Source organism: Podarcis vaucheri, assembly GCF_965113315.1.
Source record: "Podarcis vaucheri genome assembly, chromosome: Z".
Taxonomy (NCBI): Eukaryota; Metazoa; Chordata; class Lepidosauria; order Squamata; family Lacertidae; genus Podarcis; species Podarcis vaucheri.
The window spans coordinates 30300282-30315045 of record NC_138758.1 but is presented as its reverse complement, the minus strand read 5'-3'; the positions used below and the strand labels follow the sequence as shown (position 1 = coordinate 30315045).

The following is a 14764-nucleotide window of genomic DNA, read 5'->3' as shown; positions in this document are numbered from 1 at the left end:
TTACTTCCTCTCTTAATGAGAAGAAATGCATTTGATGTTTGGATTTCATTTAAGAAAGGGCTTCTGTCGCTTTGTTAAAGGCTTCCTGTTGAGTTAGTTGATTATAGGTTTGTGCTGACACATGTCCTGCCCTTTGATGTGACAAACTTGCTGTTCACAACACATGTGTGGATTTAGACAATTTTTGACCATAGTAAGGTAAATCTCTCTAGTATTCCTCTGCATGTGAGTGCTGAACTAACAAATAAATAAATCCTTATGTAATCCTTATTGTAACTTGCAGTTTCGCAGGGAGACTGGGAGCGTTCAACCCCCATGCTTTGCTCAGTTTTGATCAGGCTTACCTATGCGGCACTAACACCACCCCCAATGTTTGTTTCTTATTGCATTTGTTAGGTGTTTTATACAAAAAAGAATTGCCTTAAAGTGACATAACATCAAAATAAAATACAGATAAAAGAAAAGGAAAGAAACCCCAGATAAACGAGTTTAGTATTGTGTGCACATAGTCTGTTTCACTAAATATAGTTTTCCAAGATTTCAAGTGTTCCACTCAAACTTTTTGATGTATATTCATAACTGTCTTCCACAGAATGTAGATTGCTTCAGCAGTATAACCAACAATCACCGCAGCCTGTTAAAATTTTGTTTGCTTTTTAGTTTGGCAAACTGTTCAGATATCTTGGGACATGGCTTGGTGATTCGGAGCTCCTTATGGGCACATCTGCTCCGTCTTGCTCTCATGGTTTACTATGACTTCAAAGTGGCATTTACTACAGTAACTGCCAAGTGTTGTTTTCACTTATGCAACAAATTTAACTTATGGGCCAATGTGAAATAAGGTACAAGGTTGTGTATGGGCATGAGAATTTCCCAGTAGATGAAAAACACTACACACTATAAATATTGCAAAAATAAAACACAATAATATCACATTTTTAAACAACCACCATCTTGTTTTGTCACTCATGAATATTCCTTTGATTTGGGGAGGGGAGGGAAGTATCTGTTTAAATTAATTAGGAATGATTGTGAGAGGAATTAAAATTTACTTTCCTTTTTGCAGAGGCCGTTTGTTTATTATCTCTACTAAAGCAGGATCCCTTGGAATAAACCTGGTGGCTGCAAATAGAGTAATTATTTTTGATGCTTCTTGGAATCCATCGTATGATATCCAGAGTATTTTCAGGGTTTATCGCTTTGGGCAAAATAAACCAGTGTTTGTGTACCGCTTCTTGGCTCAGGTAGGTTTGAATTAAATGCTTTCCATGTGATGTGTGTATAGTTCTAGATAAGTTCAACAATAAATTCTAGAAAATAGTGTAGTATGACTAGATTCATCCTTATTTTTTGTCTTCTCATATTTGTTAGCTTCAGTGTAGTTTTAGGCTTAAGAAATTGAAGCAAGTTTCCAGAAGAAATCATGAAGCTCTAAAAATCAACCATACCAACCATGTACAGTGGTACCTCAGTTTAAGAACAGCCCTGTTTACGAACTATTCGGTTTATAAACTCCACAAAACCGGAAATAGTGTCTTGGTTTGAAAACTTTACCTCGATCTAAGAACGGAATCCAAAAGGTGGAAGGGCACTGGTGGTGGGAGGCCTCATTAGGGAAAGAGCCCCTCGGTTTAAGAACGGACCTCCAGAACAGATTAAGTTCGTAAACCGAGGTACCACTGTATATTCTTTCAAACTGTGTGACTTGACATTCTCAGAAATTTTAGCACACACATACAAAAGTTGTCCTTCAGCAACTCAGTGGTGCAGTACCTCTGAAGACAGAGGTTCCATCCAATTATCCATGCATTTGTCATATTCCCCCTTTAAAGACATCTGAACCAGCAGCCGTCGCCACATGTTTCGTTGCAATGAATTCCGATTTTTTAAATATTTTTTTATTATTTACTTACTTGCTACCTTGCTTGCATTCAATAAGGTTTGAATGGCATATTTTTGCATCAAGTGAGTTAAAGTGTTTTCTTTCACCTTGAAACTACTGCCAACCAGCTTCATTGGGTATCATCAGCAGTAGGGTGTGTGTGTGTGTGTGTGTGTGTGTGTGTGTGTGTGTGTGTGTGTTGCAAAACAGTGGCAGAGAGCTTGAGGGAACTCTGGGTTGGTGGTTGGGGTCTCTCAAATGTGCGTGTGGACATAAATTGTAATGTATTTTTGTTTTGAAGGGAACAATGGAAGACAAGATCTACGATCGTCAAGTAACTAAACAGTCACTATCTTTCCGGGTGGTTGATCAGCAACAGGTTGAACGCCACTTTACCATGAATGAACTCACTGAGCTGTATACTTTTGAGCCAGACTTGTTGGATGATCCTAATTCAGAAAAGAAGAAAAAAAGGGATACACCTATGTTACCAAAAGTAAGTCAATATGTACAGTTAGCACCTACAATACCAAAATATTTAGGTATGTGCCTTTTTGTGGGGGGAGCAGGGAGTAAATATGAATTGTCATGCAGAATGAAACCAAGGATCTTTTTAGCCCTTCTGTCTGTCTTGAGCAGTGCATGCAGGTCCCGATCCACTTGCTCGCTATGTGAAAAGAATTATGCCTAATCCTCACTATAAATTCAGAACGCCAGGAGTTTGCTCACTTCATTATTTTCTTGCTTGTTTGATAGTAGATAGCAGCCATTTTCTGGCATAAACCAAGCAGGGAGGAAGGGGGCAAGATTGGATGAACCAGAGAGTAGGAGAGATCGGACAAATCAGGGCCTCTTTCTACATTGCATTTCCCAAGTCCAGGCATTTCACTTGCAAATTTGGCACTGTGAAGTTGAAGTAGGAAACGGGGGATGGGTTAGCATTACAAAATCTACACCAGAATAAAAGGCGTGACCTGAGAAAAATAATGAAATAGAGTCATCATTCTGCTGCTAATCCCTGGACTGCTTTCCACATAACAGTTTAATTCGCAGAAGTGGTTTTTGCAAGTCACTCCCTTGACAAGTGCCTCAAAGTGTGAAGGGTTGCGCTCTTGCCTTATTCGTGGGATTGCAGAGCATCCAGCTTCTTAGTTTCATAATGGCTTAATAATGCTCTCAGATGTGTATGAGGATTCATTTCCTGGAGGATTTATTTAGCTGGCTTGGCTTTCTCTGCCAAGTTTCCTTTTTTAACACCTGAGTCCTCAGTTGTACATTAGGAACTCTTAAATACTTCATTTCATTCACTTTGATTTATTGCTGCCTGACCAAGAGAGCTACCTAACAATGTCCCAGTTCCAGTCCATATTGTACATTCCTTGGAACTCTTGCTGGCTTTTATTGCCTGCTAATTTTTGAGTCCTGGGAGATTGCTCCTTGAATAGAATGCCCTGACGAATTCTGACTCACGACTCCCATAATATCTAGTGATGGTTCACTTTGTTGCACTTAATACTACATTACCAAGCAGTCCTAATGATTAGAACAATGCAGCCACACCTGAAGCTCTGCCAGCAGTTTGTTGTGTTTTTACCTTATTTTACAAATTTCCTATGCTGCTTAACTTCTGGTGAAGCTTCCAGAATTGCAGGTTAGGGTTCCAATTTTTTTTTTAAAAAAAATAATCAGTGCATACATTTTTTCTATCTATACAAGAACAAAAAGTTCAGCCTTTTAGATTCACTATTTTGGCCCTTAATTGGTCACTTTGGTAAAAGTAAATTGAATATAAAAGGTCACAACTCCTAGTCCCCACCCCCTTCAGCTCTCCTTAGTTTGTTTCCATGCTTAGTTCCATAAGTACTGATGTTACACCACAGTGTGCGATAAAGAAACCAGATATTGCTGAATGTGGTATAGTACTGAACAGTATAGATGTTGGTGGGTGGTTGTTGAGGTTTTTTTTAAAGTACTGCTGAGTAGAGATGTTGAGAAGGCATAACTTTCCATTCTAAATGGTATTTGTTGCCAAAATTCATTATTCATCTTGTTATCTGCTGTGGTGAAATTACATAACTTACATAATTAATGTTACATTCTCTGATAGTATTGCACCCAACAAGTTTCACTCATCAATTTGAAGATTGAATATTTGGCAGGTTGGTTTCGTTGCCTAACCCTGTGTTAAATAGAAAGAGATGTTGCAGTGTGCTTCTTAAGATTATGAGCTTGAAATTATTGGACAACTTTCAGATTGGTTCATGAACTCACTAGTTGAGAAGCATCTAAAATGATATCTCAACTGAAAAAACTAATGAAAAAGTAAACATCTTTATCCTGTGCTTAAAGGAAAATTGAAAGAACACAACTTGAAAACTTTCTTGGGATATCATCTTTATGAAAAAATTCAAAGTTTTATTTTGGGAGGAAATAAGTTGGAAAATAGAGATGATTTTGGGGGGCAACTTTTTAGAAATTGGCTTTAAAAGATGGACATACATTGCGTCCCAAAGCTGAAGTTGTTAGTGAGATACTTTCGTGGTTCTTACTTTTCTACACATGTTGTTGCTTTTGCTCAAGCTGTCTTTATATTGAAACTTAGAATTTTTTAATGTACAGATTTGAAAAGCAGCTGGGGAGATTTTGTATGATACTGTATAAAAGCCATTTGTAACATCAATATAGAGAGCTGTATCTTCTAGCAAAGATATTTTACATTTTTGAAATAAATCTTCACACAAATTCCTTCATTAAACATGCACTTTGAATTGTGGGAGACCATCAATAAATAGTTTATAAAGTTTTTACCTTTCAAGCCTTGACCTTTATTGAATACAAGTTGCATTTCAGACAAAGAAATGCAGATCTACCCAGTTGCGTATAATTTAAACCACATTTTGATGACTCTGTTGGCATGGTATATATGGATTAAATTGCACTGTATTCAACAGTATTGTTACCATAGGAACGAAGGCAAATGCATGTCTGAGAATTCTCCAGCCATTTTAAGTCCTCTTACGTAGCATGGAAGAGAGCTCCTTTGTGCTAATTTAATTTTTGAATCTGGCCTTTTTTCAACTTCCATCTACATATAGTTTTGCTACTCTACTTTTTTGTTCTTCCCTGTTACTGATACGCTTTGTGATCAGTTTTATTCTATGGATGTGTTTGGGGCTTTGTGACTTAAAAGTGGAGGTTATGTCTCACCTGAAGATGAGGTGCCTATCTGTCCTGTTAGCCCTGTAACACCTCCCCCCTGAAACAGGTTCACAGTTTGGGTGTGCTCCTGGAATCAGCTTTAAGGCTGGATGCCCAGGTCTTTGCGGTGGGCAGGAGTGCATTTGCACAGTTAAAAACTGAATTCCCTGCCCGGGGAGAACCAAATTGGACTTCAAAAGCTAAATTTCACCAAAAGCTTGATTAGGCCATAGAAATGAGACTGCGGAGGAAACAAACTTTCCTCCTTCCGCTGCTTTAATATCCCCTGATGAGAAGCATGCATCAGGACCCGCCACTTGCCATTAAAGAATTTTTATATGTGCTTACTGAATGTTCTGGCATTTTTATTTACCAGGATACAATTCTAGCTGAAATCCTCCAGATCTGCAAAGAACATATAGTGGGCTATCATGAACATGATTCCCTCTTGGACCACAAAGAGGAAGAAGAATTGACTGAAGAGGAGAGGAAGGCGGCTTGGGATGAATATGAAGCTGAAAAGAAGGTAGGATGCCTTAAGCCATTTAGAGCAATTTCGTTCTGTGACTCAGACAATTGTTCTGCATCTTCAGTATGTTTGGGCAAGGAGTATACCTCAGAAAACAGGAGCCTTGAGTTTCCAGTATAGACAGACTTTAGTAGATGGATTTGGCCTGTGATCAAAAAATGCATTTGCTAGAGGAATCCTTGTAGAGTTTGGTTGTTAAATGTGAAGAGCTCTTATTGTTTTCACTGCCCTACCCCAGTACAACTAATTTCTTATTGACTGGATTGGCAGTGAAGCACTGCTTCATATAAACCACACAAGAAGGAAGACACAGTTAAAATAAATATAAGCAAAAATCAGGAATTCTTCATGCCCCAGTTCTGAATATATCATTTCAGTGCCTTGTTAAAGCATTTACTATGATTTCACACATTTGGTTTGGGGCTTAAACAAAACTGCACACTGTATTTCCAGAAAAATAAGTGTTATCCATTGCTATCTGTAAAAGACCAAACATCTCCTTGCCCCTCCAATTACTAGAAAGCCCTCCCAAAATTTTGGTTTGGTTTATTGAAATAAGCATATTGTGATGACTGATGTCTACTTGTGCTTGGTGAGTCTGCAGAACTGAGGAAGGTAGCAGCCTATTTCCTAAACTACACTCCTACATTCTTCAATGGGATGGCGCCAGAGTCCAACCTAGTAGTAATCTTATAATTCAAAAGCATCAATTCTTCGGCAATCCGCCTTCTTTATGGTCCAGCTCTCACTTCCATTCATCACTACTGGGAAAACCATAGTTTTAACTATACGGACCTTTGTTGGCAAGGTGATGTCTCTGCTTTTTAAGATGCTGTCTAGGTTTGTCATTGCTTTTCTCCCAAGAAGTAGGTGTCTTTTAATTTCGTGACTGCTGTCACCATCTGCAGTGATCATTCAGGTGAGTACCAGTCATATATTCTCAAACCTTCAGCTTTGAATACTCAGAAGAGCTACCTCTGTTTTTTCAGGGCCTGACGATGCGTTTCAACATGCCAGTGGGGGCAAACATGTTCCCCACCAACTTTAATGCTCAGGCTCCATATATTCCTTTCAATTTGGCAGCATTGTCTGCTATGAGCAACCAGCAGCTTGAGGTAGGCTGGAAAGTTTCAAATACCATTAACATGATAGTTGCTTCATGCTGAGGATGCCTTACATAGTCATATTATTGTGCCCGACCATGAACCTATTTCTTTCGCTTCACAATGAAAGTGCTGTGTGCATTGACTTGTAAGATGCTTGTTTCTAGGCTGTTTTGTGAAAATTACTCCTTAATGTAGTTAAATAAAAACCAGAGGAGCAGAGTTGCCTCTCACAATTAAATTGTTTACGTGAGAAACACAGTAGTGTTTGAAATTATTTTCCATTCAGTAGCCCAACATGTGATTGGACATGTATATGATTGGACATGGTAGTTGTATCATATGGAAGCATTATAAAGAAGCTAGGTAGGAATGGAATTTCACTATATTTGTAGATATCTTAATCTATAGTTATTCAGCAACTCTTAATCATAATTTTCTTTCAGGACCTCATTAATCAAGGCAGAGAAAAAGTTTTGGAAGCTACCAACAATGTTACTGGAGCAAGAATTCAACCCCTTGAAGACATCATTTCCAGTATAGTAAGTAAACTCACTGCTGATAAGAGCCATTTTTGCTCTGAGGTTGCATACATTTCAGAGAACTGCATTAAATGCTGATTATAGCTTGCAGTATGTTTCCCCCCCTTCCTTCAGTAATACTGAGATTGCAGATTAATCAATTGGCTGCAGTGCTGTGAGGAAGAAATCTGTTTCAGGCATTTAAAAAGCCCAGTCCTATGGTAATTTACTCATAAACTATACTGTATCTCTGGGGTCAGGAACCTTTTTCAGCCATGGGCCGGCCTCCGTCCCTCAGACCATGTGGTTGGCTGGACTATATTTTGGGGGGCAAATGAATGGATCCTTATGCCCCACAAATAACCCAGAGGTGCATTTTAAATAAAAGTACACATTCTACTCATATAAAAACACGCTAATTCCCGGACCATTTGTGGGCCAGATTTAGAAGGCATTTGGTCCGCATCCGGCCCACAGGCCTTAGGTTGCCTACCCCTTCTGTATATGGAGGAGCTTTCTTTCAGGAAGGCCTATGTAGGATGACTCCATTAATTTGTTTCTTTATTGTCTTGGCCAAATAAACTCTTCTAAACTGATTTCTGTTATAATATCGCATAGTATTCAGTTAAGTGTTAAATGGGATGAATGACATCTGAACACAATACAGCCATAGTTAAGTTCTATTTTTTTCTTTGGAGATGTAAGCACATACTTCTAATCCATCAGTCAAAATCAGTGGATGTTTTAAGTGTTTTGGAGTTGCAGGTTGTGGGTTGTACATGAGGTTATGTTAAGATTGTTGCAGACAATGATTGTCAACTCTGGCACTTATTTTAATGGATGACATCTATAGATTTTGTGGGGGGGGACTTCATAAATAAGGTTTGTGCTAAAATTTTACTAAATCAGCATCCTGTCAGCAGCCAAGCAAGATATGCCATTTTCAATTTGTAAAAGATTTAGGATTTATATTATATTATGAACTGAAACTGTATTTGCATAATTTTGTATCAGCATGATCTACTTTAATTTTTATGAATGCTTCTTTTTATGAGCAGCTTAATAAAATAACTGTCTGTTTACATTTCTGCAGAATACCAGATACTTCTCTATCTGCATTTCCAAATAGTCCTTATCCCTTTGCAATTTGTACTCTCTCCCTTCTTCCCTTCCCTCTCCCCAGTCTACCAGCTGTCATTCAAAGAGGAAAATTCCACGTATCTGTTGGGCATGCTAAGGTCAGAGATGTACCTAACAGAGCGCTTTAGAACCCTAGATCCTCTTTAGAATTGTAGCCCTGGTACATTCAGCAGGCATAATCCTCGAGGAAATGGTAGATTACCCAGAGAACCATTACTTCTCCTCCCGTCTTTCAGTTTGCCTTCTCCACCTGATATCCAAGACCTTTGGGACACCTTGCTCTCACCTGTTCTCACATGTCTTGTCCAAGGTGGGTGCCCCTGACCTCCAAGCAGCCCTTCTGCAGCTGTTGAACTGGAACAAGCACCACCCCTCCCTCTCTACAGCATTACTACCAAACAAGACACTCCGGTAGAGATGAAGAATATGTGGATAGACAAAACCTGCACATGAAGGAAAAATCCCAGTGACCCATATTATGCCTGTCTTCAGCCAGAGCAGTCTGTTGCAGTGTCTCAGCAGATTTATTTTAGACCATTTTTTAAAAACTGAGTTGCTGTATTCTCAAGGCAAAAACTCTCTGTTGACACATTTCAGGACAAATTGAGGCTCTATAAGTACTACTGCTAAAACCCCCTGTTGTGTTCTCACTTTCAGTGGAAGGAGAATCTGACGCTCACAGAGTCCCAGGTCCAGTCTTTAGCTCTAAGCCGACAAGCAACCCAGGAGTTGGATGTTAAGCGCCGGGAGGCCATCTACAATGATGTCCTGACAAAGCAGCAGATGGTAAGACTCACAAACACTTCTTGAGTCAGGTAGACACATGGAAAAAACAAACAGGGCAGTAATGTAGAAGCACATTTGAAAAGGGGAGCTATTAACTGATTTATCCCACCCCAAGTGCTTACAAGACCTTTATTAGCATTGTGGATATCAATCTTACACATCCCTAGGTCTCACTTGCAGGTTAGAGGCATCCCTGCAGTTGCTTGAGCTGTAATTTACATAGTGTGATGCAGCTTGCCTTTCTTGCTCCTAATCTGCACAAGCTCTTTTTTAGCAGCTTAGATTTAGCTTGGTGAGAGCTGGGTGTTTATCACCTTGCCAAGAAGTCCTGCTGCAGAAAAAAAGATGTCATGCGCAGGTACTGTTCAAGTGAGTTTTAACCATATGTAGTACTGAAAAGATTATTATTATTTTTTTAGTTTTAAAGAGAAGAGGAACTTTATATGGCTCAAGAATGAGAGCTAGTTATAACAACAGAAAAGAAAATCTAATGATACTGGGTCTTCAAATTAGCCCCACCTGTATCACCGCTAATCCCAATTGCATTGCATCCTTCCATGTACTCACCTACAAAAACAAACCCAAGTTGATGTGAAAAAAAGTAAAAGGCCTATATACTTTGGCTAATCTCTATAAAAAGGCTAACTCTATTACAGCAGACCAAATTATGGAAAAAATGAGAGGGTACAATGTGAATTAGCTATTCATACATCAGGTTATATACATTTTATTTCAAACCAAGCAATTAAATGCCAAGCACTCACATCATGGCATCTTCTGAAAAAATATTTCTAAATACAACTCAGCATTCCCAAAAAAATTCTGCTGACACTACATAAAATACTCAGTGTTCTGGCCACTGAGTGATGCTCAGCTACTAAACAACTTTGGGAAACTGACCTAGACACTAAAATTGAAGAAGCTGACTGGAGCAATCTGCGGGCAAAAAAACCTTTTAAAATCAGTATCAACCCACATAAGCTAATTTATAGATGGCATGTATCACTGCTTAGTGTTGGGGGGGGGGGACTTGCTTTCATCCTCCATCCACCCTCCCACCTGTAATATGAAGATAGTTTTGCTGCCCTACCTTAACAAGGCTGTTGTAAGAATTTCAGAGATAGTCTTACCTCATGTTACTTTTGCTTCAGGTTGCGTGTTTTCAGGTTGTGTCCCGTGGCAACCCAGAAATAACGGAACAGGTTACTTCCTGCAGATGCGCAAAATGACATCACATGCATGTGCAGAAGCGGTGAATCGTGACTCGCCGATGCGCAGACACGGGTTGCGTTCTTTTCAGGTTGTGAACAGGCCTCCGGAACAGATCCCGTTCACAACCAGAGATACCACTGTAATCTGTTGAGCCCTTGGGGTAGGGGGGTGGAGGATATTGTGCTTTTTCTTCTTTTTTATGTATTTTGTGTTTTTTCTTGTATTTTTATGCTTTGAACCAGCCTGAGATCTAGTGATGAATGGTGGAATAATAATAATAATAATAATAATAATAATAATAATAATAATAATAATAATAATAATTCTATGTAAATACTACTGCAACAAGGAAATTTGTTTCATTCTCTGTATTTTATTTTAAAAGTGCTATGCAGATCTTGATGATCAGTATAAAGTCAATATAATTCATAGCACTTCTGAAAGAAAAATCAATTTCTTTAGAAATAGATATAAACAATCTTGAATGAGCAGAACTGAAGTAGTCCTTCACCAGACATTATTGATATTCTTTTCAAGTTTACCTCCTTGCTAACCAAATACTTTTGGCTGGAAATCAGTGCTTCTTAACACTAAGGAATTAACATGCGTGTTATGTAAAGTCTTGCAGGGTTTTTCATGTTATATTATGAAATCTGAAACTTTTTCCGAGGCGTACTGTCAGACTGGAAGTATTTTCTCGTGTGGTGTTTGCCACAAAATACTTACTTGGTCATTCACATAAGAATTTTCAGGTTGCTGGACGGGGGGTGGGGTAGAGAGATGGAAAATGGTACTAGAGGAGAGAATGTTGTAACTGATAGATGGGAGCAATTTCACAGAGAGTGCTTGCCCCGATGGCAACCAAGATAAAGGTTGCTTGCAACACAATGAGTGAGTCATTAGGGGACTGTGGTCCGAAATGGTATTGCTAACTGGTGCCTCCAGTCACTAGCTTGAAAATGCCGCCACATTAGTGATGGTGGTAGCGGTGCAACAAGTATCAAGTTTCAGGTTAAAATCAATTTGTCAGGGATACTGTGGCTGAAGGGAAAGGCATTATTGAGACAGGTCATGCCCTTATAACAGCTCCACTTTTCCCTCCACAGCTAATCGGTTGTGTTCAGAGGATTCTGATGAGCAGAAGACTCCATCAGCAGTACAGCCAGCAGCAGCCACAGCAGCTGACCTACCAGCAAGCAGCGCAGCATGTGGCTCAGCAAGCAGCCATGAGTCATGCAATGATGCCAAAGCCGGGTTTGATTATGAATCCTTCCAACTTCCAACAGATAGATATGAGAGGGATGTATCAATCTGTTGCTGGTGCAATGCAGCACCCACCCCCCTTGCAGCGGGCTCCTCTTCCAATGAGCGGCAAAGGCCCAGGACCATCCCAAGGGAAACCAATGTGATTATTTTGCACTAAAAGTTTTTAAGGATTGTTAAAATCACAGAGTGAGAGAGAACTTTTTTATTTTTTTAGGAATCAATGGCTTAACAGAACTCAACTGTTTAAATAGTTTGAATGATTTCCGCCGCCCGCCCCCCCCCCCAGCTTAATCGGCACGTTCCATTGTAATTATTCACTTTGTTTTAATAAGACATAAGCCCCCTCCCCGATATTTAGTGGTGTTGCCTAGAATCTTCTTACATGTGTTGAGTACAGGAGATATCCAGTTGTTTTCAGTGAAAACAGGTCCTTTCCATAACATTAGGGGCTGTACAGGTTTCCTGTTTAAACTCCTATGCTTGCTGTTAATAGCCATAAAAACAGCCATTAAATGGGAGAAACTTAGTGAAGTAACACAGATCTGTATATTTTGGTTGTCTCACACACAAAGGTGCACAGCTGAGTTCTTGGTTAAAGTTGATTCCTCAAATTATGGAACTTTTTATAATCTTTCACAAAATATAAAGTGTAAAGACAGAACTGACACGGAAATTTATTCTAATCTTAGAATTTGTGATGGGGAAAAAACCATAAGATTTAAAAATGATCTTAAAACAGAACTGAGTGCAATATTTTTAAATACTACTGCTTTTGAACTTCCAAGTCGTGCAGGTTTTTTTAGAAACTCTCTGCAGCCTTAAGTTAAAGCCTGAGAAGTTGCTGTTTCCTCTAGCCTTCTGCCACTTTTATTTCATGTATGTGATGGAATAATATCAATAATTTTTTATCCTTCACCAGTATACTTCCACCATGTGCTCGTTCCGATACAAAGCACATTTTTTTGACTCCTTTATACTGGTGCTAGGGTCTCATCCTGTTGCCGGCAGTAGGATGGTTGTGGACGGGCTAAGAGAAATATACTCCTGGTACTTTGGCGCTCAAATATGGTGGCAGTGGTTGGGATTGAGCCTGTCTTCAGTAAGCAGTTTTGAAATGGCTAGAACCATTTGCTCTTTAACCACATGAAGGAATGTGCTTTCACAGTTTGCAGTACTGTCAAGAGTTGTGAAATAATTCCTTGTTTTATAGATAAGAATTTCATTTTACCCTGTATTCCTTTCCCACCCTATTTCCCCCCTTTAAAAAATATAAATATGAAAGTGGAAGAAACAGCTTGGGTTTTTTTGTTTTGTTTTTTGTTTGTTTGTTTCTGTGCTGGAGGGAGAAGTAAATTTCCAAATAATTATGCTTCATTAACAGCTACTTTTACAACATGAAAGTGGAATAGTTGTCTGTTTTCTGGGCTTATGAAGACCCACTAAATCTTTTTCTCGCATTAGTCTAGCTGATGTCTCCAGAAGAAAATACAGCTATTGGAACGCAGGCATAAAATTAAATGACAGGTGCATATGAGGCATTGGAGAAGGAGCAAGTAAAGAGTAGGGTTATTTTGGAGATTTATAAACGCTAGGTAGGATTCACACCACTGAAAAAGCAAGAGTTGCTAATTTGTAGTCTAAAATTTCTTATTTTTTATCTATAATGTGCTTTGAGTCCCTGTCAGAGAAAAAGGCAGGGTATAAATAAATATATAATAATAATAAAAGTTTGGTTTTATGAATCATTCTAGAAGAATGGTTACGTTTTATTTCTCCTATCTGAGTGAATCAGTCAGCACCCAGGCAATGTTAATTTTGGGAAAGATTCAATTTTGCAGTGAAAATGCTTTGGTTGGTAATAGGAGCACAGCTTGATCATTGCAGCAGATTTAACCATAAGTTGCTGTTTTCAGCTCTTTTAATAATGGGAAGACATCCTGAGCCCTTGTTCAGCTAGTGGTATGATTCATTTCTTTAATTTGGTGAGAAGGGAAGTGCTCAAAGATTGCTATATTTGCTTCAGAGGAAGTGAAAATAAAGATTCCTAGACAAATGCTTGAAGGCAAATGGTAGCTGCCCAGGATATTCCTACATTTTGTAAAATAGAGCTGGGAATCTGAGTGGCATTTTTACATCAACTCAGGAGACTAAAGTTTTCACCAACTTTTTAAAGACAACACTTTTTCTCAACCTCAACAACAACAGAAAAAAGGCAACTGGTGTGGATGAGGATGTCTTGGAGACAAGAAGCATTGAACTAAAACTTGGACCACTTTTCATACATATTTCTCACTTGGCATATAGCTGCATAATAACGTGCTTTTTAGTATAGCGTCACGTTTTAACCAACATTTAATGACAGAAATGTCATCAGTTATTAAAAAAACTCATTTTTATATTTGTTTTAAATGTTTACCTAGTTGAAATAGCTTATATAAGATGATAACTTGTTGCTCGTAATACAGTTTTGCCTGCTAAATTCTCCACCTTTTGTAACCTGTTTATTCCTTTGGATGTAAAGCGTTTTTGCTTAGTATTGTGATATTGTACATGTTTTTGTCCCAGTTGCATAGTAATGTTTCAGTCCCTTGACCAGCTTTGGCTGCTGAAATCATACAGCTGTTAAGACTTGGCCTATGTTTTTATTTTGTTTTTAAGACAGTTTTTCAGTTGTGTATTAAATATCATAAGAGTACTGTAGAAAATATGTCACTTCTTATAAGGCTGTTTTGTAAAATATATATTAAGGACTGGAAACGTGTTTCTAAGGAGAAGCATTCAAGTATGGCAATACGCTATCTGTGTTTTCACCATTCGAAGTGCTGTTTGGTAGTTAAAGCTATTTAATATCTGATTTAATAAAGTGACCAAAATGGATTAATTTCTGTTGTGCTGCTTTGCTAACATGACAAGTGGAGCTCTTGATATAGCTAACCAGTGCCAGATCTGGAGATTTGAGAGACCCCTAGATTTTGATAAACCATAAACTTTGTCTGAATAGTAATGTTCCTGAAACACTAATATTTATGACCCATATACATCATGGCCAAATGTACTTCCCAAAAGCTGCATTTTCTATACAGTGGTACCTCAGGTTACAAATGCTTCAGGTTACAAACTCCGCTAA

General features: G+C 38.6%; 1 protein-coding gene across 6 annotated transcripts in view; it reads left to right on the top strand.

Annotated features, from left to right (window-relative positions):
• Nucleotides 1-14514, top strand: part of ATRX (ATRX chromatin remodeler) — a 92763-nt gene extending 78249 nt beyond the window's left edge. For all 6 annotated transcript variants that reach the window (XM_082208195.1, XM_082208191.1, XM_082208193.1 and 3 more), the window contains 7 exons: nucleotides 1067-1244; nucleotides 2184-2378; nucleotides 5457-5606; nucleotides 6599-6724; nucleotides 7159-7254; nucleotides 9031-9159; nucleotides 11478-14514. In XM_082208195.1, the coding sequence (XP_082064321.1) occupies nucleotides 1067-1244; nucleotides 2184-2378; nucleotides 5457-5606; nucleotides 6599-6724; nucleotides 7159-7254; nucleotides 9031-9159; nucleotides 11478-11780 (1177 nt within the window). In that variant the 3' untranslated portion in view covers nucleotides 11781-14514. The remainder of the gene's footprint in view (nucleotides 1-1066; nucleotides 1245-2183; nucleotides 2379-5456; nucleotides 5607-6598; nucleotides 6725-7158; nucleotides 7255-9030; nucleotides 9160-11477) is intronic.
• Nucleotides 14515-14764: the final 250 nt, after the last annotated feature.